This window comes from Struthio camelus, chromosome 1, assembly GCF_040807025.1.
Source record: "Struthio camelus isolate bStrCam1 chromosome 1, bStrCam1.hap1, whole genome shotgun sequence".
NCBI lineage: Eukaryota > Metazoa > Chordata > Aves > Struthioniformes > Struthionidae > Struthio > Struthio camelus.
Window position 1 is genome coordinate 2,043,386 of NC_090942.1, and position 27,436 is coordinate 2,070,821.

General features: G+C 54.8%; 3 protein-coding genes across 22 annotated transcripts in view; 1 reads left to right on the forward strand and 2 right to left on the reverse strand.

The window, feature by feature from the left end:
- Nucleotides 1–21: 21 nt before the first annotated feature.
- TSGA13 (testis specific 13) lies at nt 22–20,924 on the reverse strand. Of its 7 annotated transcripts, XM_068950292.1 has the most exons (7): nt 20,763–20,924; nt 9,259–12,913; nt 6,792–7,022; nt 6,565–6,681; nt 3,372–3,560; nt 2,144–2,259; nt 22–1,799 (listed from the first exon to the last, which is right to left on the reverse strand). In XM_068950292.1, exons 5-7 carry the CDS (start codon nt 3,549–3,551, stop codon nt 1,571–1,573), a joined length of 525 nt encoding a protein of 174 aa, XP_068806393.1. In that variant the 5' UTR covers nt 3,552–3,560; nt 6,565–6,681; nt 6,792–7,022; nt 9,259–12,913; nt 20,763–20,924; the 3' UTR covers nt 22–1,570. The 7 variants fall into 7 exon arrangements, with proteins under 7 accessions (XP_068806393.1, XP_068806168.1, XP_068806228.1 ...); XM_068950067.1 differs by lacking the exon at nt 9,259–12,913 and having other exon boundaries at nt 3,372–4,380; XM_068950127.1 differs by lacking the exons at nt 9,259–12,913; nt 20,763–20,924 and adding an exon at nt 17,484–18,550.
- Nucleotides 14,182–22,697, forward strand: IL15RA (interleukin 15 receptor subunit alpha). 3 transcript variants are annotated; one of them, XM_068949862.1, is made up of 8 exons: nt 14,182–14,318; nt 14,493–14,614; nt 20,067–20,261; nt 20,367–20,444; nt 20,799–20,828; nt 20,909–20,969; nt 21,071–21,321; nt 21,573–22,697. In XM_068949862.1, the coding sequence occupies exons 1-7, from the start codon at nt 14,182–14,184 to the stop codon at nt 21,171–21,173; spliced, it is 726 nt and encodes a 241-aa protein (XP_068805963.1). In that variant the 3' UTR covers nt 21,174–21,321; nt 21,573–22,697. The 3 variants fall into 3 exon arrangements, with proteins under 3 accessions (XP_068805963.1, XP_068806054.1, XP_068805875.1); XM_068949953.1 differs by lacking the exons at nt 14,182–14,318; nt 14,493–14,614 and adding an exon at nt 15,292–15,382; XM_068949774.1 differs by lacking the exons at nt 14,182–14,318; nt 14,493–14,614 and having other exon boundaries at nt 19,715–20,261.
- Nucleotides 22,409–27,436, reverse strand: part of FBH1 (F-box DNA helicase 1) — a 30,770-nt gene continuing 25,742 nt past the window's right edge. For 9 of the 12 annotated variants that reach the window (XM_068949472.1, XM_068949033.1, XM_068949395.1 and 6 more), the window contains 5 exons: nt 26,784–26,981; nt 25,975–26,100; nt 25,261–25,367; nt 24,349–24,483; nt 22,618–23,259 (listed from right to left, as the gene is read on the reverse strand). In XM_068949472.1, coding sequence (XP_068805573.1) covers nt 23,161–23,259; nt 24,349–24,483; nt 25,261–25,367; nt 25,975–26,100; nt 26,784–26,981 — 665 coding nt within the window. In that variant the 3' untranslated portion in view covers nt 22,618–23,160. Of the gene's footprint in view, nt 23,260–24,348; nt 24,484–25,260; nt 25,599–25,974; nt 26,101–26,783; nt 26,982–27,436 lie in introns of those variants that run through there. The other 3 variants (XM_068948872.1, XM_068949608.1, XM_068949644.1) reach the window with 3 other exon arrangements.

Here is a 27,436-nt window from a genome sequence, read left to right on the forward strand (position 1 = left end):
GACGCCGGGAGGGGGGGAGGGGCGGTTTAAAGGGCCCGCGCCGCCATTTCGCGAAGCGTTTTGGGGAGGCGTTTTGGGCGCTGCCTCCCCTCAGCGACCCCCTCCCCCTCCTCGACTGCCAGAAATCCAATTTATTGACGCCACGCTCGGCGGGACGGCTCAAGGGGCACCCAGCGCGGGACGTGGCCGGGCCTGAAGCCATCGTCATCGTCGCTGGGCCCGGTTGCGCCGCGATGGCTCCCGAAGAGCGAGGGGAGGCGCGGGGGATCCTGCCGCGGGGCCACCGCCGTCCCGTGGGGTTCGCCTCGCCGCTCCCCCGGCGCCGGGCCTGCAACGAAGCATTGGAGGGGTCCCTCAGCCCCGTGCCAAGGGCGGGCGTCGCGCCCGGCCTGGGGGCCCCTCCGCTGCACCTCTTTTTTTGGGAGGGGGTGAGGGTAGAGCGTAATGTCATCTGCGCTAATCCTCTTTTTCCTTCTTGTGCCAGCTCCGGTAAACGGCGTTTTCAAGGCGTCTGAGCGCCTTTCTCACGGGGCTCGTGAGGAACCGGCACCTCCTGCTGCAGAAACCAGGTGAAAACAGAGATCTTGACTTAAACAAAATAAAAGACCCCGCTCGACTCTCGCTCGGATTTCATGCCGACTGGATTTCACCTCGACTGGATGGTGCGGTGGTTCTTCCCCTGCCGAGACGAAAGGGCGATCCCTAACGCCTGCTCGGTGAGAAGCTTCTCTTTCGTCCGAGCGGGAGGCAAGGAGGTGCCTCCCTTTAGGAGGAGCTCGCCAGTGAGCTTTTCTTCAGGCTTTCGTCCCGCCGAAGACAGCCCTGCTGACTTGCTGCGCTCGCGTATACGGAGCCGCCGGATCCCTTCGCTCCGCGCTCCTACACACCCTCATTTTCAGCAGCGCGCTCCCTGCTCTTGGTTACCTTCGAAGCCCTCGCCCTTGGCCAGCAGTCCAGCTGCTGCTCATAGCATTAAGAGGAGAAGCCCAGCTCTTCTCAGAAGAACTGAGGCAACGGGTCCGCCCTTGAGACTGGAGATCAAGCAGTACCGAGCAGGGGGCTTGGCATTTACAGAGGGGAGGAACGGAAAGGGAAGGGCTCTGCTGAAAATGAGGATGGGGGGTCTCCCACAAGTGCTATAGGAAGGGTCTGGATGCTAAATTAGTTCGAGGTGAATTAGGGGAGCGGGTGGAGAGGTGGCAGCGACTCTGAAGAAAACAGAGGATGGAAGAAAAGGAGAACGAAAAGGCAGCGAGCAGAGCCTGTCCTGATGAGGCATTCGAAGCACGCCGTGCCTTACCTGACCTTTACTGTTCTCATGCCTCATCAGCTAGAAACCGCTGGCCCGCCTGTCCATAAAACTTTTAACTTAATCAAGTTAAAAATAGACTCGTCAAGCTGAGGTAGTTTTCGCATGCACAAAGCTTTAGCTATTACACAGAGGTCTTCGATGCCGACCAGTGACATAAGGGACGATCCGTATGGCTCCCTGTGCTGGATGTGTGCAAGCTGAAATGCTGCGTTGGTCTAGGATGGCCACAGCTTTCCTTTGGGTGCCTGAGAGGTGTCTTCACTCACCACCTTTACCAACTCGACTGATCACAGCTTTGCGGTAGGTGAAGGCGGGGTGCTGGCTGGGCTCAACCCATCCCTCCCTCCCCTTCTCAGGGAACGGTGACTTTGCACCTGGCTTAGGGGGGGCTTGGTAGCGAAGCTGTGGATATTGCCTTTTCATTTGCTTCTCAGCATAGCTTTTCGAGAACCGTCCTTCTGCTTCAAAATCGCTGTCTTTGGAGAACCTAAGGTGCGAAACGAAAACCAGACTCGGTAAAGCAGCCCGAAATCCCCGGGATAGCTCTGTGGTATTTGGCTATGCCTCTGAATGCTTGTTAGCGGTAATTTGTGCTAATGACGAAATGAGCAGCCCCTTCTGTGGGTCAGGCAGAAGAAAGCAAGTGGGCATTGCAGGGCCTTGGGCCCTCTTCCTTGACAGGTCGGGTCTACGGCAGACTCTGAGACACCTCTGGCAACCCCAAGTACCAGAAAGGCTCCATAACAGCCCACCTAGGCATCCTTCTAAATCGGGGACCTGGGAGCACAGAGAGCACAGAGGGACTGAGGAAAACATATGTGCAAGATATACCTGAACGGAAGACGTTTCCCAGCCGTTTCTGCAGGAAAAGTCGCCTTTGGCGCTGTTGGCCCTTTCTGTTGTGTCTTCTGCAAGGGAAAGTGAATCTGACTCCTGGGAGAGGTCCTCTGCAAGAGAACAGAAAATTAGACCAAAGTAGATATGAGTTATTACTGCGTGGGGTTTAAAACGTCCACCTTAACCCAAGTGAGAAGTTCCTGGCACTTGTTCAGGGTAACATAAAGAGGTTTTGTACCAGGAATGAGGGAATTTGGATGAGCAGGGTGAGAAGTAAAAGCAACCTCAGTAACTGCTGAAGGAAGGGAAGCAATGGAGGCCAAACGTGCGAAGCTGTACAGAAGTCACGTATACAATCTAATGCAAACAAGTATGTTCTCCAAAACCACCATGTGAAGCCAGCTGAGGCATATAAGTAAATAATACTCTTTGAGTTGCGCTTAGTTGTGTTCTGGTTTGCTTTTTGAGAATTGTAGTTTCTCTTTGCTGGCACAGAGACTGAAGCTCAGCTTTGAAGAAAAACTAAAGTCGGTGTAATTCCTCAGCAGTGAGCACGGGACTCATCTCACCAAACTTCCTCTAGCTAAAAGTTAGGCATCTAAATCCTGCAGGAGATGGAGGCATTAGGCTCTGCTTTGACTGTAACTCCTTAAGCAGCAGGACCAGTTTTGTTGGTTCTTTTTAACCTGGATGTGTTTTTATCTGCATATGGCCAGGGACGGGCAGCTGAGCTGCCCAGCCATGGTGATGGCACAGGAGTGAGGGCAAAGAACAAAGATGGGGCAGCGTCACTGAAGTCTGTCAGACTTCAACCCTGCAGAGAGCCAGGACCAAACCCGCAGTCCTTGGGTATGGTTTTTTGTTATGTTTAGTACAGTGTAACTGAGGAGCGCCCCCGAAAGGCAGGTCCTCTTTCCAGCCGTGGCCGCACGCACTAGGTGACTCCCTTGGGTAGCGGAGCTAAGGGATTGGCTCATTGATCAGCGGGACGTGGACCCAGTGGGTAAGGTTTGATTTCCATCCGATCATTGACACGATCTGCATCGCCCCAAAGCCACGCAATCATTGAGCCAATGTTCAGTGTCTCCCTCCCAGCTCGCTCAACGTTACTGCCTTCCTCAGAGCGGTGCCTCTGGGATCTCTCCAGTCCTAAACAGACCTTCTTAATAGCCTAGACATGAAGCTCATTACTTGCGTGTTGTTGAACTGTGACATATTTTACCGTTCCGAATTGCTCCTTGGTGAAAAACGCTGTGGGGTTAGACTTCAAGTCAGGAAGAGGATTGTTTGTTGTGATCAGTGCTGTCTTGTCTTCATTGAACATTGAAGATCGGACCATGAGCGCCATGCATCTTCTGCAGCTATTGAGGTGGTTCTGAAATGCATCATTGGTGAACGGCATAAAGTCTCTCTGCGGTATGGGACAAAAGGGAGAGCTGCGTTAGAAGGGCCAGCTCCATATATCCGTCTTACAGTTGCAGAAGTAGGAGAAGTGCCATCCTGTACCAACCCTGGGTTGCCTGGGCCTGGTCTTTGCTGAGGGGACCGCCTGGAGAGACCCCTGTTGCTACCAGAAGTGCAAAGAACATAAGAAAAAGAACTTGAAATTTGCAGTGTTTTCTCACTCCAGTGGTTTCCAACTGGAGGCTGAAGCTGGACTGTTGAATCTAACAGGCTCTGATATCTCTCTCGTGCAGTTGTCTAGCTCATGTTTGAACCCACCTAGGTTTATCTATGGCAGCTGTTCTTCAGAGGAAACCATGTAAGGGCTTAGCTCACGTATGTGCTCCAGCTTGCCTGCTGCGGAGTAGATTTATCTTGGAGAAGCATCCCTTCACCCTTCATTATGTTGGTGCAATGACCTCCCCTGGGTGGCAGAGCAGGGAGGTTGATCCTGGCACCTCCGGACATCAATATAGGCTGCTACCACCTGAGCTGCGGAAAACAATGCCCCTTCTTGAGGGCAGTGACGGCTTGGGACGCAGCAAACAGAAGGGAGCGCTTTCCGACACCTTCCTCCAGGACCACTGGGCAAGCCCGTTTGCTTCTGACGGGAACATTTCCAAGGGAGACAGCGGTAACGGCTTCCTCGTGCTGGGTTTTAACGCAGTGGGGCAGACAGCGTGTTTGCCACCGAAGGAAATGACGATCCCTTCGCTTACCAGGCTAGTAACGTCAGAATACGCTTTTTCCTGCTGAGAGCAACGCTCTTCCATGTCTGCTGCCTCCAGCTATGAAAGGAAAGCAATGCGGTCCATTAACAGGGAAACCAAAGCCCGTGTCCTGCTAAAGGCGGCAGCACCGATCTCCGCAGCCACTTCAGCTGATAGGGTGGACTGAGCTGATAAAACCTCAAAGCATGATTCTATTTATAAGCAGTCTATAAATAGTTAAGTTATTAACAATTACTTAAAAAAAAAATAACAGGCCAGCGGGTTGCTTATGACTTGTACTTGCCTTTGGCTAATATGCTTAAAACCTACCTGTTGATAGATGTTTTACTAGAGTTGTTATTAAAGCCCCTAAAGTGGCTGCTAAGTATTTATTAGCCACTAATAAACTATTACTAAATACAAAACGTTAAATGCACCCCAACTTTCCTTTCAAAGTTGGACTTTTATTAACTTTTTATTAAGCCAGTTCACGGAGATCTTTATTTTGTCACAGTTTACCGACTTCTCCTGCTTCTAACGCCGTCTCCTTACCTTTACAGAGATTTTTCGCCATCAGGGACATTATAAAAACTATTGTTTTTGTAATGCACGTGTATTTATATTTAACCACGGTCCTTTCATGGACCTCCGAGGTGCAGCCAGTTCTGAGTCAGACAGTTTAATAGTACACACAGTAATTTTGGATGAGAGCCACTTCTGAAATCCTGCTGAACTATTCAAATTGGAATAGGGCTGACAACTGAGATTATCACTTCTTCCTGAAAAGGAGTGCCAAGAGAATAAGTTCAATTCAAGATAGCTGTTTTCCAATGAGAAAGAGAAAAAAACTAGAGCGGCGGCTGGATTTTTGTTTCCCCCACACATTGCAGAATGTATGGGAAGAAAACAATCTAAAGACTGGCGTGAAAGCCACAAAGTTACTCCCTCTATCTATTTAGTCCCTTGCTTTCCCATACTTTCACATTTTTGGTTGACCTACCCATCTCCAGCCCAGGGGATTCACTGTACATTTCTAAAGCATAAATAATGATGTGCTGTGCTGTAAAATAAACAGTATAACCAAGAGGCTCAAATCCCATCTCATGTAACTGCTAAAGTGATTCAGAAACTCCCACCAGAAGCTGCAGTCCCACCAGAAGCAGCTTATCCTGCCAAATGGAAGAAGTTGGCTGCGTTCAAAAAGCTGGTGGTATTTAAGAACTTAAGTCATTGAGACTTTTTCGAGGTTTAAGAAACCTCACTAAGCAGCATACACCTGCCAACGTTTGGTGGGTATGAGGGATGCAGGGATGGCATTTTTAATAAACTCTCCTCTCCTTCCCTGGCGCGGCCTTCTCCAACCCGGCGAGCAAGAAGCGGCGGTCCTTGGGAACGCCGGCCAGCCCTGGCGTGGCGTCGCCTGTCCAGATGCAGAAGTGGGACGGCAGGGAGAGCTGGTGCTTCGCCCTCGCCGTGCCGGAGGCAGCGGCACCGGGCTGGAACTGCGAGGCCGCCAGCGTTCCCGCGGCGCCTGCCTCTGTGACGCCGCGGGTGCTCCGCCGGGTGCCGTGTCGGTGAGCGCGGGGCTACGGCGAGCGTGAGCGCGGACGTGGGGTGGAGGACATGGATGGCCCTTTGCTGGCAGGGCAGAAGTAATCTTCCTGACTGATGTCTCTGAGCTGGGCAGCCAGTCTGGGCTTTAGTTCCATGGGAAAGAAGAATGTCGTTTCAGAGGGTCATTTATCACAACTGTCTTGGGACAGGCTCCCTTGGGTTCAGGTATCTCCGCCAGACCTGTCTGGCAGTAATCCAAGCGTTGCGCCATCAACGGTTGTGAAGATCCCAGCTTGCTTGCTGACCGAGTCTGAGGGGTTTGCACACCTCCAAAGTTGTTCTATCTCCCTTGGGCAGGCACATGCTACCGAAAAGCTCTCGATTACGGGAGTGTTTTGAGGGTCACGCCTTTATAAAGACGCAAATGGATCCCTAGGACCTGCAAATTTATTCCAGGGTGGATGGGAATAGCATAGAGAGGCAAAAGGAGCAGGATTGAGAAGGCAGTAAAGGCTCATGGAAAAGTTAGGAAGAGAGGTTTAAAAACAAAAGCAGGTAGATCTCATTTATCACATCTCTAAGAGAAGAAACGGAGAGGCACAGAGACAAGCAGGAGAGTGGAGAGTTTCCACAGCTCTACCTATCCTCTAGCAGTGTGGAAATATTTCACTGAACACGGCCTGGCTGGGAGACTTTGCTGCATCTCACCACGTTTCATCTTCTGGCAGCTTGTATCTCTGTCCCGTTTCCTATTCCAGCATGAAGAAATCAGTGACCATCTTGAGGAAAGGGTTCATTGACCAAAGAAGAGAAGAGAAGACAGCCCTGAAAAAAAAAAAAAAAGTGAGAGGATTAAAGAAGTAAGAGACCAGAAAGATCTTATGCAGATCCTGAATATAGGGAGAGAGACCGATCAGATTTTTAAGAGCTGGTACCTGGGTGCATAGCAGAGGCAAGAAGCCAGAAAACAGTTTGCAAAGCTGTGAGCTGCTGGACGGTCCCCAAGGCTTTGGGGCTGGGCACTTGGAGCAGCACCACTCTTGAGCGTGTCGAAACAAAAAAGGCCTATATTTCAGAGCTGTTTGTCTGTCTACACACAGGCGTGGGTTGTTCCTCCGTGTCTTTGACATGTCCACCGTTCAAATGGAGAGCGATCGTGCTGGTTTCTGTTGAGGAAAGGAGGAACAGAAAGTCGTGAGGGCTGAGTACTGCCTTCAGCCTTTCTGAGAAGGAAGATTTCCTTGATGCTGGTAATTTCTGCTATTCATTTATTCCTCCTCTGGCAGGCTGGAGCACGTTGTGAGCCTGGACATCTGTTGTCAATTGCCATTGTGTGATCAGGGTCAGACTGTTGAGATTAGAAAACTTATGCTGTTGGGTGGGATCATCAGGAGTGGTAGTCGGGAGTCTCACTTGCAGCAGGCAGTTGCGAACCCTGCTGGGTTTGCCCAGGGTCATCCCTCCCAATTGCCTTCAGTAGGCTGAAGGCTTGGTTTAGTTGCCGTGCACAGGCGTCCATTGTCATTTCAGGTGGCCCATGGTTTCAAGACAGCCTTGTGCGGCTGGTATACCTGACAAAGGACCTATGGGAGCCCCATGCCCTCTGGAGCAGCATCTGGAGGCCAAGCAGACATCTGAAATGACACTAGACAGCTGTGTGCGGGCAACCGAACTGTGACAGTAGGACTCATCTCCCCTAACCTTAGGGATGAGGTTCACCCACTGGCTGGGACACCACTGGTGTCACCGTGCAGGTATTTATTTTAAAGTAGTCTCTAGACTCTGTTGACTGTATCGAGTAGGGGCTCATTTCAGTTGTCCTCATACCAGCAGGTCGTGCCATGTGAGACCTGCTAATGTACCAGCATACCAACACGGGGCTGAAAGATTGGACATAGACACGCAGAAAACCCATGCCTATTTGCAGCAGTTGGAGGCCAAGCAGGATTATCTGGTGCAGCTACAGTGGCGTTACGGGCTTATGTTTAGGCACTTAAATTGAGCATTAAACGTTGAATGACTGTAGGAGACATTTGGTCCTGCAGCCCATGCATTCAGACTGTGTCTTCATAGGGAAACGGAGTAGCTGTTGAGCTGGCACTGGAGTGTATGTGCTTGGTACCGAGCAGAGAATCACCTGAATAGCTTTAAAAATCTGAGCAGAGACACTTCTGAACACCGTATTTAGGCACCTCTCCGTATGTTCAGACACCTCAGTGCTCGTAGAAACCTGTCCCTAGAGACCTCACATCCTGGGAATTTCACATTCCCTGTTAATATTATCACCTATTACTACTGGAAGCTTCTATTCCCATTGTTTCATGCAAAAACTTGCTTTCCAGAACTTTGCTTTCCCTCATCCTCATTCCCAAACCTTCCCCTCTTCCCTTCTTCATCACTGCTAACAAACAATAGCTTCTCTGTCATGAGAAGACCTCAATTTCTGCCAAATCTTTGCCCTACATTCTGCATTCAAATCCTGCTGCTTCAGGCCTCTTTCCAGGGTCAACATCCCTCCTTTTCTTTCCATCCCCTCAGCTAAATTCTCATTTAGGCCCTCACCGCCTTCTGCCCTGACTAGTATGCTGTCACCTCCGTCACACTTTCCAGGAGTACACATCCAAAACACAGTCAGTAGAGCCATCTCCCTTGTCCCCCAGTGTACCCACGCTTCCACTCTCACATCAAATACACGTTTTCCATCCCCACTTCCGTAGCTCTCCCTCCATTCATCTCTGGCGATGTTGCATGTTATCCATCAGTATCCTCAGCCTTATTTTCCCATTTATCAGTGTCTCGCCAACCGCTCTTGATGCCTTCTTCATGTAGCCCCTGTGTACTGTAAGGTGCTTCCCAAGCTCACCTGATAGGCTGGCTCCCTACTGGGGTCTTAAAAATACAGAAATGCAGCTCTGCCATTCCTCTTTGCCATAGATCTTTTTGTTCTCTCTGTTTCGTATCACCCACCTGAATATCTAGAAAGCATTTAGCAGCCAGCGGTTGCTAAGAACGTTACCAGTAAAGCTACGTTTGCTGTCAAAACCTTCCCGCTCAGAGCTCTGCTCCTGAGGCCAGGCAGAAAGAAGGGGGGAAAGGGGAATTTCTGGAGCCCTCCCTGAGTTTTCAGATGAAAGGCAAGAAGGGAAGTGTCTTCTCTTGTATGTGATGAGCCTCCAAGGGCAGATTCAGGGTAGTAGGATGGGTTGGTCCCAGGAATTTAGAGAGCGGTTTAAACCTTTGAAGCCGGTCTCCTATTTTAGATGAAAATTTGTTGTTAGTTGTATCCACAGACAATATGGCAAAATGGCCGGTTGGTTTTGGGTCTGTGGTGAAGTCTTGGCTGGGAGGACTTCTGCATCCAACAGCGTATCGTGTAACGTGGGCTTCCTTTTCTGAACTTACTGCTCTTTCATTTCAGCTCGGTGTGCTGTGAGACCTTCTCTCAGGACCGTTCCTCTGAAATGTGCTTTCTCATAGTCCTCTTCAAGGTCTTCAGAGAGTTTTCCCATACCTTCGACCACTCAAATTGCTGTTCTCTGCATTGCCTTCAACTCACACCCTCTGGAAAATGCGATGACCGGTACTGCCCATTAGTTCTCAGGCTGAATAAATCTGAAGGGAACGGGCTTGCTTTTCAATCATATAATTAGCTCGGAGAGATTATGTTTAATACTTCTGAGTCTACTTGTCCACACAAACCAGCAGGGGCAAATGCAGAATAATCCACGTTGCTTTGAGCAGGAAGTTTGAATTGCTGTCAGGGGATTCGGACAGATACGTCGCATTTAACTGCTTCAAGTGTGATGTGGCTGTCCCAATTCCCTGCTACTGTGCTTGTTTTTACATAGTTTTCCGTAGAAAAATTCAGGTGGTGTCTGCCTGGGCCAGTGTGCCACAGCAGCAGATGTCTTCTTCTCAGCAGCATAAGCAGGCACAAAAAGCAGGGCTCCTCGCTCTCTGCAGCCACCTTGGCAAACCCTTGAGCCATCCACTTTTGCGCTGTGAATGAAGTATAGAAGGAGACTGATCTTGGCCAATAAGTCTGAAGCCGAGGAACGAATGCTGGAGCAGAAACTGCGGGTAGAGGACATGTTTACTTTTGTTCTGTCACCATGGGGAATCGTGCTAGCTGAAGCAAAGAGGTGGTATTACCCCAGAAATAGTTTATTATGGGAGGGAGGGAAAGAAGACCGTGCCCACCATCTACCTAGGTTTTTTGATAGTGTTAATATTGAAGGGGGAAAATAGATTGAGTCTTCCCAGGAGAGGAGTGGGCTTCAGGTAGGGTCCTTGCCCAAAGGACCACCCCCGTCCAGAGGAGATCCCAACTCCATCGTCCCTGTCGCCTACATGCAACAGTGTAAGAAAATAGGATTTGAAAGGGCAGTTTCAACTCAGTCCGAGCTTCGCAGATCTAAATCCCAACCTCCGCACCAGCCAAACACCAGCCAGCCAGCAGGGCAGAGAAGAGAGCTTTTCTTTTCATTTCTGAGCAATTCTCTCGAAAATGGTGGTTGCAAAGAGTTAGATGTCCCTTCCTCTCCGTCTCTATGCAAACGTGCTGTTATCCATGATAAGCAGGAGAGACAAGAAGCCCAGAGAGTTACCGGCATCTTTGCCAAACTACGTCTTGTCTTTCTTTATGCTCATGCTGAAGCTCTGCTAGGTTAGACGTGAAATCATTTGAAGCCCTCGCAGATATTCCCTAGTTTAGTGTTGGTTTTTTCCCCTCTGTCAGGGACTAACTGAAATACCACGCTGGGTGTGCTGATAGATCTTAGGCGTGAGATTCCGTCACCATGGAGCAGCTCCCCATCGAGCCTGCCTGCGCTCCTGTTGGAGCTAAAAGTGCTTCCAGCCATGCGTCACCTCCTCCTAACCTGGACTTTGAACGTGAAACAGCTGAATCATATCCCCCAAAGTGCTCTTTCTTCCTGCTGACTCCAAGGGAGTTGAGGGCAACCTGTTCCGGTGGGGATATCTCTATCGTTGATGCGTAAAACTGGGCGAGATGTGTCTTCCCTCGTTAGTAGTCAATGGCTTTTTGAACTGATAACCGTATTTGGCAAGTGTTGGCACCCACTCAAACTTCTTCGGCAACAAACGCCCCGTGTGAGACCCTGCGGGTAAGAGAGGAAGCCTGCGCGCGAGGGTGGTGTAGAGCAACTCTCATCGCCGGAGGGATGGCTTTTAACCCTTGCTCAAGAACGTAGGAAAAGCACCTGAAAAGGTATAGATATCAACAGATAAAGGTGAGGTACTCTGAGAAGTAATACTTTAGTTGGGCTTTTTTGGTGTCTAGTGAAAACTCAGAATATATGTGCATTAGCGTACAGCTTCTGGGGACAACCCCATGGTCTTGCATTTTATTGAAAGCTAAAATTAAGAGTACGGATAGTTTGCAAGATTAAGTTATTCACTGTTACGAATAACTTCTTTCCTACCACAAATTTTCTTGATACCGTTTTTTTAGAGTGGTCACTCCATAGCACAATTTCAGTTTTTTCCTCCGTCTTTCTTTATCTTGCGTACTTAGGCTACAATCACATCTCCATGGAATTAACCTCAATGGAAACGTACGCTCTTCCTAAAATTGTATTCATTTATAATTAATGTTAGTGGGGAGGAAAGTCAGTATTAGGCAGGGCAGGCCTTGTGCAGATTTATCTATGCATTGCAAATAGCTCTTGGCTTCGAAACAAGACATCTTGCTCCAGAAACTACAGACTGGTGAACAGTAAGTCCAGTCTGCAGGGTTTTTTTTTGGTTTGTTTTCTTGGGAGGGGAGGGAGTTCTTTGTTTGATTGTTTGTTTGTTTTCCGATTCACATAAAAATAGGTGAAAAGAATTTCTCTCGTGAGCACAACCCCGCCAGCCTGCTTTGCCTTCGCTTATGGTGCCTGTTTCCCTCTCCCAGCACGAGTCGGTGCTGTTCCTGGTAATGCCGCTTCTCAGCTTGGCCCTTCCCAGCTAAGATTAAATTCAGGATGTCTTGGCAATTTTCCGCTCGTCTCTTCGACGTTGGTCCTTCGCAAACTCCCGCTGGAGGTGCCAGCACCCGAGAGTGCGTACGAATGGGAATCAGTCCTAGTGGAGAAATGACACCGGGTGCTGGGAGCTACCAGGTGCTCAGCTCCTTCCAAAATCAACTAGAAATATCTAAGAACCAAAATTCAAGGAGAAAATGGGCAGTAAGGGGAAAAGGGTCAAAACATTTTTGACTAGGAAGAAGTTGGCTCTTTTAGAAGTTCTTTTTACTGCTTTCCCCAGCTTTCTTTTCCGCTTGTTTTCCTGCAGCGTTGACTCCAGCGGCAGCTCTTTATCTCATTTTTAGCTCCCCGGATCCACGCTGAAGCCCCTGACTCTGCTCAGCAGCTCGGGTTTAGCCGTTCCTGGCAACGTGCTTCACCGATATTTTCTACCCTTGATCCGGTCCGTGGCTGGGAGTTGTTGCATGGCAAATGCTGGTGCGAGGAGGTTTTGGTTGCCCACCTGAGCTCAGTAGCTGCTGACTCCTCTTCTGCACGTGGGATGGAAATGGGGTAGAAACGTGCTCAATGGGGACTTTAGTCACTGTCCGGAGAAAAGTCAGCTCTTACTCAGGGCAAATAATGACCTCAGAACCGCATTAGTTTATTCTGCCGGCCTTATTTAGATATTATTATGTCTCCAAAAGCATGGTTTGTAGATGACCTTTCCTAACCAGCAAAGCTGGAGCATGGCTTTGGTTTCTTACCAGCTTTTCTGCATCCCACCGCAAGCTTTTTGGAAAGGCGCCAGTGAGGGCAGGCAACGCATCCGGCGAACTCGCCCAGGACCAGGACCAGGATTGGGATGGGGACTGAGACTGGGACAAGGACCAGGCCCTCCCATCGTGGTATTTGCTGTTCTCGCGCCGAAAGGAAGAAACGAGCTTTCTTCTCGATGAGCATGTGCCCAGCAGCGGAGGTCGTTTTCCAGCTCCGTGGGGTTTATCCAGGTGGGAAGGGAGCCGCGGCACTTCTTGCTAGCAAGCCTGAATTGTGCCGTAAAGCCAACGTTTCGGTCATCTCAGCCACTGTGCAGACACGAGGGAATTATTTGCAAGATAATGCTCACAAACCTGTTTTTTCCCCTTTTAGCTTGCTATAACATGCTATTTGCCTTGCTAGCTTATACAGGGCCACACAGGCAATAGGAGCCTTTCCCAAAGTAAATGATATTAGATGTAATTTTTTTTCCCCGGGGAAGCGAAAAAGGAAACAAGTCCCACATGACCGACGCGTTTACGCTCCTAGAAAGTGCCGGGGTTTGAGCTGCGCAGATCTTCGTGAGAGCAGGGAAAATACGTGAACCCTCGTAGGGTTTATCGACTGCTGGGTTGAGACCCTGAATCTCCTCAGGTAGCTAAATCTGGTTCCTACTAACTGGGAATTAGGTAGCTGGCATATGAATAAATCCCCCCCCCCCTTTTTTTTTTCGAGTAAAAATATACCTCTTTGTCATTCCAAACCGCCAAGCACAGTCGTTCGGTGCATCCTCAGAAAATCTTTTTGCCGGGAAAAAAAGATCAGGGGAAACTCTGCATCAAGGTGTCACGTGGCAAAGGTTCCTGGCACTTTGGCTGGTTTTATTTTCTGTAAAATAAAGCTTTGAGAGCAAAATCTTCCAGTTCCCTTTGGAAAAGTGTTTGGCCCCAAGGCCATGATTTGGAGGGGCAGCGGCAGGGGTGGTGGGTCGGCAGGCGGGGAAAATCGGGCTCCTCAGAGCGGCTGTGGCTGGTATCGGTGCCCCTGAGGCGGGAACGGTCGAGAATGGTCGAGAATGATTGAGAACAGTTGAGAAAGGTCAAAAATGGTCGAGAATGGTCAAGAACGGTTGAGGACTATTGAGAATGGTCAAGAAAAGTCAAAAAATGGTTGGGAATGGTGGAGAATGGTGGAGAATGGTTGAGAACGGTCGGACATGTCAAGAACGGTTGAGAAAGGTCAAAAGGGATTGCGTATGGTCAAAAATGGTTGAGAGCTGTTGAGAATGGTTAAGAAAGATCAAAAAACGGTCAGGAATTATCGAGAATGGTTGGGAATGGTTGAGAACGGTCGAGAACAGTCGAGAATGGTCAAGAACAGTTGAAAATGGTCAAGAATGGTCAGGAATGGTCGGTGGGCATAAAGTTGAAGGCAGAGCACATACCTTTGAGCTCATAAAAGCTCAAAGCTTAAAAAATAAGAAAAAATCCCCCAAATTGAGCAACAAAGCAAGAACGAACCCAGCTCAGGCCCTTGGCACCGACTTTCTCCTTGACGACCGTAACAACTGGGAATTAAAATTCCCCAAGGTTGAGCAATGCGGCAGTTTGGATCCAAAGCCAGAAACCCCGCTGCAGTTTCCTCGGCAGTTGCTTCCCATGGCCCCGCGCTGAAAGGAAGCTGGACTGTCAGCAAATTCCCCCCGGAGATCCCCCAAAAGCCCGCCGCATGCAGGTGCCACGGATGGATTTTTACCAGTCCTTGAAATATTTCCGAGATGAGACCGTGTTATTATGAGCTCGCGTCCTCAGCAATGAGCCGCAAAAATGAGCCGTTTCTGTCTGTCAGAGGACGCTGCTCGGGCTCCTTGCTAGCATTGGCCTTAATCCTGCTTTTCTTGCCCCAAAGCCTTGCACGACCCTTTGCCGATGATACAACCCGCCACGCGCCGAGCACGCGGAGAAACCAAACCCCAGCAGTGAAGGCAGCCTGCCTTGGATATTGCACCCCTCCGGCTAGTGCATCCCCAGGTATTGCAACCCCCGCCCCCTGATATAGCACACCCCCCCCCCCGGGTATTGCATCCCCCTCCTCGGGCTATTGCATCCCCTGCCCCCCCTGTATTGCATTCCCCCCTTCCAGGTGTTGCACCCCCCCCCCCCCCCAGTTATTGCACACCCCCCTCCTCGCGTATTGCACCCCCCCCCGGTATTGCATCCCGCTGCACGGGTACTGCACCCCCCCCATTACTGCACGCCCCCCCCGGAGTATGCCTCCCCCCCGGGTATTGCAGCCCCCCCCCCCGGATATTGCAACCCCTCCAGTTCTCCCCCCTGCCAAAGTTATTGCACGCCCCCCCGGGTGTTGCACCCCCCCCCGGGTATTGCACCCGCCCCCCCAGGGTATTGCACCCCCCTCCGGGTATTGCACCCCCCCGGGTATTGCACCCCCCCCCGGGTATTGCACCCCCCCGGGTATTGCACCCCCCCCCGGGTATTGCACCCCTACCCCCGGGTATTGCACCCCCCCCGGGTATTGCACCCCCCCCCCGGGTATTGCACAGCTACCCCCGGGTATTGCACCCCCCCCCGGGTATTGCACCCCCACCCCCCCACATCCCCGGCGGCGCCCCTCTCCCGGTTGTCCGGGAGCCGAAAGCGAAAGCGAAAGGGGAAGAGCGAGGCCGCTCCGGCGGCGGCGGCGCGGAGCCCCGCGCAGCCCCGCGCAGCCCATGGCGCGGCCGCTGCTGCCGCTGCTCTGCGGCGCCGTCGCCCTCCTGCTGCCCTGCGCCGCCGCCGGTAAGCGGGAGCCCCGGGCCGGGCCGCCTGCCCCGGGGTCGCGCTGTCGCCCGGCGTCCACGTTGCTTCACCGCGGGCTGCTCCCTGCCGCGCTCCCTTGCCGGCTGCTCGCCGCCGTGCCCAGGGTGCTACCTGGGGTGCTCCCGCTGCTCCCCGGGGTGCCCGCGCTCCCGCTAGGGTGCTCAGGCTGCTCCCCGGGGTGCCTTTGCTGCTCCCCGGGGTGCCTATGCTGCTTTCTGGGGTGCCTGCGCTCCCACTAGGGTGCTCAAGCTGCTCCCCGGGGTGCTCAAGCTGCTCCCCGGGATGCCTTTGCTGCTCCCCGGGGTGCCTATGCTGCTTTCTGGGGTGCCTGCGCTCCCGCTAGGGTGCTCGGGCTGCTCCCCGGTTGCTGCTCCCCGGGGTGCCTGCGCTCCCGCTAGGGTGCTCAGGCTGCTCCTTGGGGTGCTCGGGCTGCTCCCCGGGGTGCCTTTGCTGCTTTCCGGGGTGCCTATGCTGCTTTCTGGGGTGCCTGCGCTCCCGCTAGGGTGCTCAGGCTGCTCCTTGGGGTGCTCGGGCTGCTCCCCGGGGTGCCTTTGCTGCTCCCCGGGGTGCCTGGGCTCCCGCTAGGGTGCTCAAGCTGCTCCCCGGGGTGCTCAAGCTGCTCCCCGGGATGCCTTTGCTGCTCCCCGGGGTGCCTATGCTGCTTTCTGGGGTGCCTGCGCTCCCGCTAGGGTGCTCGGGCTGCTCCCCGGTTGCTGCTCCCCGGGGTGCCTGCGCTCCCGCTAGGGTGCTCAGGCTGCTCCTTGGGGTGCTCGGGCTGCTCCACGGGTTGCCTTTGCTGCTTTCCGGGGTGCCTGCACTCCCACTAGGGTGCTCGGGCTGCTCCCCGGGGTGCCTTTGCTGCTCCCCGGGGTGTCTGCGCTCCCGCTAGGGTGCTCGGGCTGCTCCCCGGGGTGCCTTTGCTGCTCCCCGGGGTGTCTGCGCTCCCGCTAGGGTGCTCAGGCTGCTCCCCGGGGTGCCTTTGCTGCTCCCCGGGGTGCCTGCGCTCCCACTAGGGTGCTCAGGCTGCTCCTTGGGGTGCTCAGGCTGCTCCCCGGGGTGCCTATGCTGCTTTCTGGGGTGCCCATGCTGATCCCCTGGGAGCTCACGCTGCTCCCCAGGGTGCTCACATCCTCCTTGGTGCCCTTGTTGCTCCCCGGGCTGCCCATGCTCCTGCTAGTGTGCTCACGCTGCTCCCCAGGGTGCCCATGCTGCTTTCTGGGGTGCCCATGCTGATCCCTGGGGGGCTCACACCCTTCCTGGGTTCCCACACTGCTCCCTGGGGTGCTCTTGCTGCTCCCTGGGACACCCATGCTGCTTTCTGGGGTGCTCACATCCTTCCGGGGTGCCCACACTGCTCCCCAGGGTGCTCACACCCTTCCTGGGTGCCCTTGCTGCTCCCCGGGGTGCTCATGCTGCTCCCTGGGGTGCTCATGCTGTTCCCTGTGTGCTCACACTGCTCCCCGGGGTGCCCATGCTGCTCCCACTAGGGTGCTCTTGCTCCTCCCCGGCTGCCCATGCTGCTCCTCATGGTGCCCATGGTGCTTCCTGGGGTGCCCTTGCTGCTCCCCAGGGTGCCCACACCCTTCCTGACTGCCTGTGCTGCTTCCTGGGGTGCCCTTGCTGCTCCCCGGGGTGCTCATGCTGCTCCCTGGGTGCTCATGCTGCTTCCCGGGTGCCCATGCTGCTTTCTGGGGTGCTCACGCTGCTCCCCGGGGTGCTCACACCCTCCCTGACTGCCTGTGCTGCTCCCTGGGGTGCCCACGCTGCTCCCCGGGGCGCCCGTACCAGGGGCGCGGGGAGGCTGAGGCCGATCTCAGCGGCCGCAGCGGGGATCCCCCCTGACCCCGCGCCGTGGGTGCCCCGCACCCGGGGGACCCTCTCCCAGCACGCCGCCGCCGCCAGAGAAACCGCAGCCGCGATTCGGGGCTGGAAAGGACAAAAACGGTCGTTCTCCTAAAAACATACATGGGATTTGGGATACGCGGAGTTATGGGGGCGGTGGGGGGGGGGGGAAGCTGCCCGGCCGGGGCAGCGCGGGAACTCGTGCCGCCCACCCGTCCGCCAAGGGGAAAAAACCCACCGCTTATTTCTCTCCGGTTTTATTTGGTTCTTCTCGTCTCTTTTCCCGGAATCGCCGCGTGACTTGGGAGGTGCCGCGGCCCCGCAGCCGATCCCGCTTTCGCCGCCCGCCTTTTGCAAGAAAAGCCCAGGAACGGGCCGACTTGGGCCGCCGAGAAATAATCTTTCCGGCGCCTGGGAAGCGGGAGGGGTTGCAGGAGGGGCTGGTCCGTGATGCTAAAGCGGGCTCAGCGCGGCTGCGAGAAGCTCCGGCGCCGGAGCCAAGGGGGGGGGATTCGCTAGCGTCTAACTGCGGTTGTGCTTCCCTTTGCGGAAAGCCTCTGAGCGCGGCTGCCGGCAGGCTCAGGAGGACGAGAGCGGGTCGGGGTGGCCACCCGGCCCGGACAGGGGACGGAGTGTGGCGGTGGTGACGTCCCGGCGCCCGAGAGCGAGGGGAGCGGGTACGGGAGAAGCGGGAGCTGGCGGGGTTCGGGCGTCAGCCGTTTCCCCTGGGTTTGCGATGGGAATCGCATCGCGCTCCCGTCCTCGTCGCCATCGCGGTCCCCTTCGCCGTTGTGCTCCTGTCCCCGTCCCTATTGCCATCACGCTCCCATTCCTGTCCCGCTTCCATCCCCATCCCCGTCATGCTCCCGTCCCCATTGCCATCACGCTCTCGTTCCTGTCCCGCTGCTGTCCCCATTGCCGTCGTGCTCCCGTCTCCACCACGCTCCTATCCCCATTGTCATCATGTTTCCGTCCTCAGTGCCATCGTGTTCCCGTCCCCATCGCCATCGCGTTCCCATCCCCAGTGCCGTTGCGCGCTCCCATCCCCATCCCCATCGCGCTCCCATCCCCAGTGCCATCACATTCCTGTCCCCACTGCCGTCCCACTCCCATCTCCATCGCCATTGTGTTCCCAATCCCCAATGCCATTGCATTCCCGTCCCCAATGCCATTGCGTTCCCGTCCCCAGGGTCATCGCATTCCCGTCCCCAGGACCATCGCGTTCCCGTCCCTATCATCATCGTGTTCCCGTCCCCAGTGCCATCGCATTCCTGTCCCCATTGCCGTCCCGCTCCCATCCCCATCAGGTTCCCATCCCCATCCCCATCGCGTTCCCATCCCCAGTGCCATCGCGTTCCTGTCCCCATCTCCATCGCGTTCCCATCCCCAGTGCCACCGTGTTCCCGTCCCCATCCCCATCGCGCTCCCATCCCCAGTGCATGCATCGTGTTCCCACCCCCAGTGCCATCGCATTCCCGTCCCCAGGGCCATCGCGCTCCCGTGCCCAGTGCCGTCTCGCTCTCGTCCCCATTGCGCCCCTGTCCCCGGTGCCATCGTGCTGCGGCTCTGGGTGCTCCCAGGCAGTTTCTCCTCGGTCGCCACCGCCGAGCGGCTCCGCGGGAAACGCACCGCTCTGCCCTCGGGATGCGCCGGGCTGGGAGAACAGCTGGATGGGGCCAGGCCAGATGTGCAGCGCCCTGCCCGGGCGTCCGGGCGTCTTTCCTTCGGGCTGATCGTTGCGCTGCCCTCCCTGGGGCTTGGCCCAGTGTGACGTGGCCCTGTCCTGCAAAACCGGTCTCGAGAGCGGCCGGAGCAGGCGATGCCACCGTCCCTCGCACGCGGCCCAGGGCCGCGGAGTCCCGGTCGGAAACGGGACGGCTGGGAACGGGGCCCCAAGGGGAGGAGCAGCGGCACTGCCGGAGCCGCTCCGTCCCTCCGAGCGCGGAGGAAGGCTCAACGGGTGCCGTCTCCGGGACGCAGCCCGCGAGGACACGGTCCTCGGGGTGCCGTCCTCCCGGGATGTGGTCCGCAAGGATGCGGTCCCTGGGTTGCCATTGCTGGGATGCAGTCCACAGGGATGCGACTACTGGGATGCCGTCCCCAGGATGCGATCCCTCGGATGCAGTCCCCGGGATGCAGTCCCCAAGACGTTGTCCTTGGGACGTGATCCTTCGGATGCGGTCCCTGGGATGCTGTCCTCAGGATGTGGTCCCTGGGATGTGATCCCTTGGATGCGGTCCCCGAGATGTTGTCCTCGGGATGTGGTCCCTGGGATGCGATCAGTGGGATGCGATCCCTTGGATGCTGTCCTTGGGATGTGATCCCTCGGATGCAGTCCCTGGGATGTGATCCATGGGATGGGATCCCTGGAATGCAGTCCCCAGGACGCGATGCCCGGGATGCGGTAGCTGGGATGCGGTCTCTGGGATGTAATCCCTGGCATGTGATCCCTGGGATGCGGTCCCCAGGATGCTGTCCTCAGGATGTGATCCCTGGGATGCGGTCCCCAGGATGCGAGCCCTGAGATGTAATTCCCAGGATGCGATCCCGGGGATGCGGTACCCGGGGATGCGGTACCTGGGATGCGGTCCCCCAGGTACAGTTCCCGGGATTCAGGGCTTTTCTGGGCTCCTGCAGCCCCAGCAGTGCCGGGGACAGGTGACTCCATCCCGGGGAGCACCCAGCGCCCGGCTTCCCCGGCGCATCCTTCGCCCCCGACGCAGCCCGGCCATCCCGCAGGCAGGGACACCCTCGGGTGCCGCGCTCAAACGGCAGCACCCTGCTGGCGATTTCACCTCCTTGCCTCGCTCTCCCGCCGCAGCGCGATGCAGCCGGCCCCGGGAGGTGGCGAACGCCCACATCGACGCCGGCGACACGGCGCAGCTCAACGCCCGCCTGCGCTACGCCTGCAAGCCGGGCTACAAGCGCAAAGCCGGCACCTCCAGCCTCACCCAGTGCGTGCTGCCGCCCGGCGCCGCCGAACCCGTCTGGACCCAGCCTACGCTCCAGTGCATCCGTAAGCACCGGCCGGGCCGCGGGGCCGCCGCTCGCTCGCTCGCTCCCCGCCGCCCCGGGAAAGCCGCCGCTTTGACGGCGCTTCCCGCCCTCTGGTTTCCCGCAGGCGACCCCGTGCTGCCTCCGCTCGCCCCCAGCCCCGAGCCGCCGGCGCCCGGCCACCCGCAGCAGCTGCCCGGCAGAGGTGAGGCAGCGTCGAGCCGCTCCTGCTTTTGAAGATGGTTCCCCCCCCACACACACTTCTTTGCAGGGGATTTAGCAGGCGGGGTGGGGGGAAACGAGTGCAAAAAGCAGGTTTCGCTGCACGGAGCAGGTTTCGGGGCGCGAGGCAGATTACGATGCAAAACGCACGCCGGGGTGCAAGAAGCAGATTTCGGTGCTAAAAGAGATAGTTGAAGCTAGCGGGACTGGGGGGCTGGTGCCCTGTCGGGCCCCGGCGAAGCGCAAACGAAACGGAAAAGCATCGGCGCCGCGTGCACCTCCGGCTCCGCGAGTAACTCACCGTTTCTCGCTCCTCCTCTGTTTTTTTTTTTTGCAGTTTCGGCCCAAACGGCGCTGTTGGCCTTCGGTAAGCATCGGCGGGTCGGGGGCGAAGCTCGGGGCGCCGGTGCTGGCTGCAGCGCGGTTTTCACCCGCGTCTCTCCGCAGGGCTGTCGGGACTGTTCGTCGCGGGCCTCGTGGCCGGCTACTGCTGCTGGAGGATGAAGGCGTAAGGGTCCTCCTGCCCACCGGCGCGCCGAGTTGCGCCCGGCCTCTGCGCGCCCCGGCGGGCCGTCGCGGCGCCGGTGACGCTCCCTTCTCTTGGCGCAGGCGGAGGTCCGCGGCGGCGGAGACGGCCGTCCCCATGACGGCCGCCGGCCCGGGTGAGAGCGCCCAGATGTTGCCGCCCGGCGGCGGCCCCGCCAAGGGCTGAGCACCCGCCGCCGGGCCAGGAGCTGAGGCGGCCGCTCCTCCCGGCCGGCCGAGGGCCGGAGGCGCCCGGGGAGGGAGGCCGAGGGCATCGCGGGACGCCGGGGCGGCCTCGTGGCGCCGAGGGAGGAGGCTGCGCGCCCGGCACCAAGGTGAGCCGGGGCGGGACGTTGGCGGGGGCGGAGGGTGGCGGTGGGGAGGGGAAGGTTGGGTGCAGGGGGTCGGGGTGCAAAGGCTGGAGATCAGGGCGCAGGGGCTGAATTGAGGCCGCCCTCTCCAGCCAGCACCTTGAGCCGGGCTCGGGAACCAGCCCAGGGGTCGAGGCCAGTGGGTGCCGGCCCTTTCCCTGGAGCCGCTTTCCCCCCCGCGGCCGCCTCGGGGCACCCGGGGCGCTCTCTTGCAGCCAGCCGTTCACCGCCAAGCACGGGACACCGCGCGGCCCGGGCGCAGCTCGCCCAGCCTGCGGAGGCGCTTTGGCAAAACACCTTTGCCGCCGGCGGCAGCAATTTCCCTGCGGACGCGACCACGGACTGAGCACGAGAACGCCGCGCGGAGGCTCTTTTCCTCTGGAGGTTTTCCCCGATGCCGGGGCAAATATTTCCTTCCCTTCCCCATCCGTCACCTTTAGCCGGTCGTTTCTGTGGACGCTTTACGCTGAGGCTGTTTTATATATAAATTTATGTGTATCTTAATGCACGCCGAGTGGCTGAGCCTCTGTCTTGGTGCTCCGCCGCGGCCGGGAGGACAGCGGGCAGCATGGGAGCTGAGGATTAAACTAGGGAAAAAGAGGGGTTGTCGCTAGTGTAGTTGCGCTGCGAAGCTCCTTACCGCCGGGCGTCACAGACGGTAAAAATCCACGTGGGGTCAAATAGCGACAGGGCAAACTCACGGGACCAGCGAGCGAAAGGGAGACTTCGGCTCTGGCCTTCGGTTATCGCCTTTCGGCTCCCTTCCACGTGCTATCTGAACACCGGGACGCCCCGCTCCGACTGAGCGTCCGAGAGCGGATCTTTTCTGAAATCGGTTTTGGTTTGAATCACCCCGCGACAGGGGCCCTGATGCAACACGCCGACGTGGTGCCTTCAAACGGAGAGCGTAAACCGGCGTCTGACTTCCACGAGCAGCTTCCAGCTTCCAGCTTGCCGGCCCTGTTTTTACTGGTGAGGGCTGGTAGATAAGATAAAACCCAGGATTACTACTTAAGAGGAAAAAAAAAAAAAGACTTTTCTTTGTTATAAATTTAATGTTGGCATTAAAAAACACTCTTAGGTTTGCCTGGGCTGGAAGCAGGCCAAAGCATGATTCTGGCAAGGCCTCGCATCCCTGAGATCTGCTGCAGAGGGAGGAGAGCCAGAGTCTGGGGAAATTCCCTGGCTCCAAGCAAGAACATGACCTTAATTTGGCCCAGAGCAATTGGGACATCCTTCTTTCTCTCTCGTGCAGGGCTGACAGTGAAGTTTTCCCAATAAAAACAACTTCCAGGAACATAAGTTCTTTCTTCTAGGAATAAAATGGGCTTTTGGGTGTACTTTCTGGTGTTTCAATTCCTCTTCTTCATTGGATGAAAGAGATTTCACCAAGGCATGACTTGACAGAAAAGGCAGAGAAATCCTCGCAGTTTGGTTGCTGGAGATGGTGCCCAGGTGAGGGAGGGAATGGAAGGTTAATGCTCAAAAAAGCAGCAGTCCTGTGCCAAGCAGCTAATAATTGACAATTTTGTTAGTGCACTGATGCAGGCCATGCCAGCAAGGTCCTGGATGGCAAGGCAGGGCTATGGAAAAGCTCCCGTGCCTCCCTGAAGAGAGCCTGGAAGGTTCCTCTCGGAGCCGGTCTGTAATCCTGCTCCAATACCCACCGGCGGAGGTGCCACCTGATCGTGGAGGCAGAGCCTGGACGTGACAACAGGCCTCGTCCCGCACCCAGGATGGTGCTGGGGCACAGCAAGGACCCTCAGTAGCTGGAAGGCTTCGTTAGAGTACGACAAACTCTTCCTAAGGTGCTGGGATAAAGATCAGCGGGGTCATGGAGCCAAGACGCTGTTGTGCGCAAGTATAGCAGAGGTAGCCGCCTTCATCCCTGCTGCCGTTGCTCTGCAGGGGAAAGAGGAGAAAATGGAGAAGAGCATAAGGCTGGAGGAACACAGCTTCTGCTTCCACCCTCAGACTGGCCCAACGCGTTTGTGCAACCCCCTCGTCCATGGAAGACAGCAATGACGTGCCCGAAGCATCTCCTGCCACCTCCTTCTGCATGGAAATCCCTCACGGGACAGTTTGCTTAACAACTGCAACGACAACGTCCTTGGGCAGGCTTTGTCTGGCACAGGATGAGGCTGCACAGCAGGGCAGCTGCCACCTCCTCCCCTAAGCCTGCGCGCAGTGCTCCTAGCAACGGCAGGGATGAATTCAGCCTGGGAGAAAGGGGGCTGACCGCAAGGGAGGACCCGTTTCAGTTCGTCTGCCTCATTTAGGGTCGCGTATTGCCCACGTCATTGCTCGTGTTCCCTGCTGACAGCCTGAAGCCATCTGCTCTCCCTCGTCCTAGGCAGAGGGCTGCACCAGCCTTGCACGCGCTCGCGCAGCCCCCAGTGCTAGGAGAGCTTGGCCTTTCACTCCACCTTCTGGGCGAGGATAAACCCCAGAGCCAGAAGGTGAGAACCGAAGCCAAAACTGGCCTCCAAACGCAGACTGTCCCCCTCTTGCTAGCTCTCATCCAACCTGGCTGGCAGGCCGAAGCGTGCCCTGCTAAGAGCAAAAAATGGCACCCGACACCACAAAACCCCAAACTGGCGCTACCCGCGACCCCTGTTAGTCTCCAAAGCGAGGTCGAGACTCGAGTGGATCTGTGCGAACTGAAATACCACTTTGAATCTTGCAGTCAAGAAGTCATCCCCAGTTGCGAGCCTTGTGAGCAGAGGTGAAGGGCCGAGGAGCTGTGAGCACTGGATGCAGTTAAGGCATGTTCCCTGCTCACTTCCGCTAAGTTTAATGCTGAAGTTTTCCTTCCCCAAGTGCGATGGCTAAGAGCCGTCACAGAGCGCAGCCACCCCTCAACTGACAGAGGCAGCTTGGGAAGGCGTCCTGATTTAGCAATGTGATCTCAAAGGCTCTCAGCGTGGCATGTCGGGTCGCTCCCAGGAAACCATGACAGGCAAACAAGAGAGGAGATCGGAGGGGACGTACGTGAGTAAAAGGTAGTTTCTTCACAGCTAGTCCGGAGCTGGATTGCAGCGTTTTTTGACAGTGTGACAGAGAACAAGTGACTGCTCTCCCCTCCTTCACAGCCTCGCTCATCAGCTCCACCCGAAGGAAGTACTCCTAAGAAAAAAGGAACAACACCGCTCACAGGGAACTGAGACACTGGAAAACAGTTTTCTTTTTTCTTTTTTTTTTTTTCTAAACCATGGGAAATGACTTGCAACATGACTTTTTTTTAAAAACCAAACCAAACCAAACCCAAGTAATAATAAAAACCAGGAGAAACAAACAACACCTCATAAGGAAGGAAGTGAGGTAAGAGTGGGCAAACGCTGTATACAGAGAAAACACAACCTACGTATTTGCACTGAGATAAGAAGTCAGATTCTACGGAAGACAACACCCAAACACACAGTGTTTGCTCGACTAATCTGGCTAAGCCATCCCAACAGAAGAGGGCATAGCCCATGCGTGGTATGAATCTTAGGATCAGGATGAATCTTATTATAATCCTCCTTTATGCTACTGTCTTTGCCACACGCATCCCCTCCAAATTTTTCAATGCGAGTTGGACAGATTTTATAAGCAGATGCTGTCTCTCTCACTGCCTTTTTAATTTGGTTGCAACCCATCCTGCCCAAGACGGTCATCCCTTCCACAGCTGCCTCGAGACTGAACCCTGATGAGAAGGCAGCGTGATGGGGAGCTGACCCTCCCCTACGGTCTGCTCTGTCTCCGTTGTGCTCCTGTACCAGCAGAGCAACTCCTGCAGTTTGCAGGCAGTGGGTTGCTCAGGCAAACCACGTGTGGCGATGGCTCGCTTCGGTGAACCGAAGGTATCAGGGTCCTCAATTGCCCTGGTCAAGGATTTGCTTACCTTGGAGAGATTTTACTCACCCTAGCCAATGCTAAAATGTGTTCTAGGGACTTTGACATTAGCAAACACTTCTTTGCACGCGTCACTGCAACATATAGCAGGTTCCATTCATCCTCAGGATACATACCTGAGGAGGAGGAAAGATCATCGATAGCTTTAAAAAAACAACAATGAACAGCTCTGCAATTCTTCCAAGGCTTCACCTAGTGCTTTTGGAAGGAGTCCTGGTGCTTCTCTGCGAGAGCACTGGCTTGCAGAGCTGCACAGCTGTGCAGCACCCGTCCTGAGTTTTGTACAGTTCCCGATACCGGTAGCTTCAGTGTAGTTTCACGTTGTCCCTCAAGGTGAAGGCAGGATTCTGCAGGCCCAGAGAAGCATCTCCCAGACATGGCCTCAGCACTGGAGGAGTTTCTCAGAGCCATCAGCTGAGCTAAATTCAAACTGCAGGCTCCTCTCTGCTTACTGGGAAGAGACCAGCTCTTCCAAAGCATCAGTCGGGGTAGCTAAGGAAAGGTGTTTCTTTCCCGAGGGTGGAGTTGGTCTCTCTCCACTGCCAGATGGCCACACGCTAAAGAACATCCCCCTGTCCCTATCTCGTTGTGAAGGAAACTACAAGATCAATGATCGCTAGGATGGCCAGTGGCACCTGACGCTCTGAGAAGCATGGACTTGCAGTGCGCTTTGCTTTCCCACTTTCGAGCCAGGATGGGTACCACACGAAGGCTCTCCCTTACCAATATTGAAGCGAGATATCCTCTGCTGATTGCCAGTGATACACGGTACGTTCACAAAGTCATCTGCAAGCAGCACGGTGTCAAACTCCAGGCCTTTAGCTTGGTGGACAGTACCTATTAGGTAATCTATAACCAGCACACATTAGAAACAGGAAGGAAAAAAATATCATTCATCAATAGCGATAACATGACTTGTCACAGTGCTAACGGTCCTTTTAATTTCACTAAGCACCAAGTAGAATTAAGTGATTTCATTCTACGTTCACTTCACTTCTTTCCAAACATGAAGCATAAATAAAGCATCTCTGCCAGGAATTTAGACCACTAAAGACAACTTCTTTGCCAAGGAAAATGCCCAGTTGCCAGGAGCCTGAGCCACAGCCTGAAGTCCCAAACAGGAATGCTTTCTGTTTGGTGAGTTTTCAACTGGATTGTTTTGCCCCTCCCCAAATCTCACAGCAAGTTGCAAGGCAGCTAGCACAGGGATCCCAAAAAGCATGATGAAGTAAACACTGGTAAAAATTCAGCCTTTCCAGCTGCAGGAAATGCTGTGCCCAAATCCTTACTTCCCTATAGCAAAGCCACATTAAGCAATCCTTTGGTGGCAGATGCATTTTGCCCTGAACACCATCTAGAGTGCCAGACGGATCCCAAAAGTTGCTGTTCAACTTTTTTTCTTCCTGACAGTTCAGCTCAATCCAAATGTAGAATTTCTGCAGAAGGAGGTGGATTCAGTAGTGAAGCTGGGTTAAAAAAAAAAAAAAATTAAGTGACTTCCTCAACCATTAAAAGACAGAGCTTGGCTTTACCTGCCAAAGCTTCTCCTGACACATGGCTGCTCTCAATCTTCTGCACCAGCTCAGGGATCCGCTCTTTGTATTTCTCCACTATTGCAATCTTCACTTCCAGTTCTTTGTCATCAATGTGCTCTGCATATTCCTTTAAACCAATGAAGCCCTGAGTCTCTTCCCATCTTTTGATAAAGGGGTCATTTATAACAAGGTTTGCTGAAGAAAAAGCAGCAGATAACATGAGTTTATTTAAAAGGTACATATGCTTGCAGTCTTAAATTCTAGCCAAATTTTAGAATAAATATTAGGGAAGGCAAGTGTGTCTCGGCGGATGGACTGCTGCTGTGGGATGCGGGGGACCTAGGATGTACTCCCCACTCTGCCACTGCTGTGATGGGTAGCTTTCAGTCAGGATCATCTCTTTACTGATGCAAAACACTGTAAAAACTAGATATTCTCACTGGAGTGCGTAGCCTCACAAGCAGCCTGCAAGCATCACTTTGAGAAACAGAGTTGGTATATTATGAAGCGTACAGATGTTTACGGAGTTTAGGATAGAACAACTGGCAAACATTGACTGAACTTATTCGATTTTGTCACTAGAAGTACATTTCCTAAAAAGGCTGTGAAACTTCCATCCTCGGAGATAGTTAGAAACTTTCAAACATGAC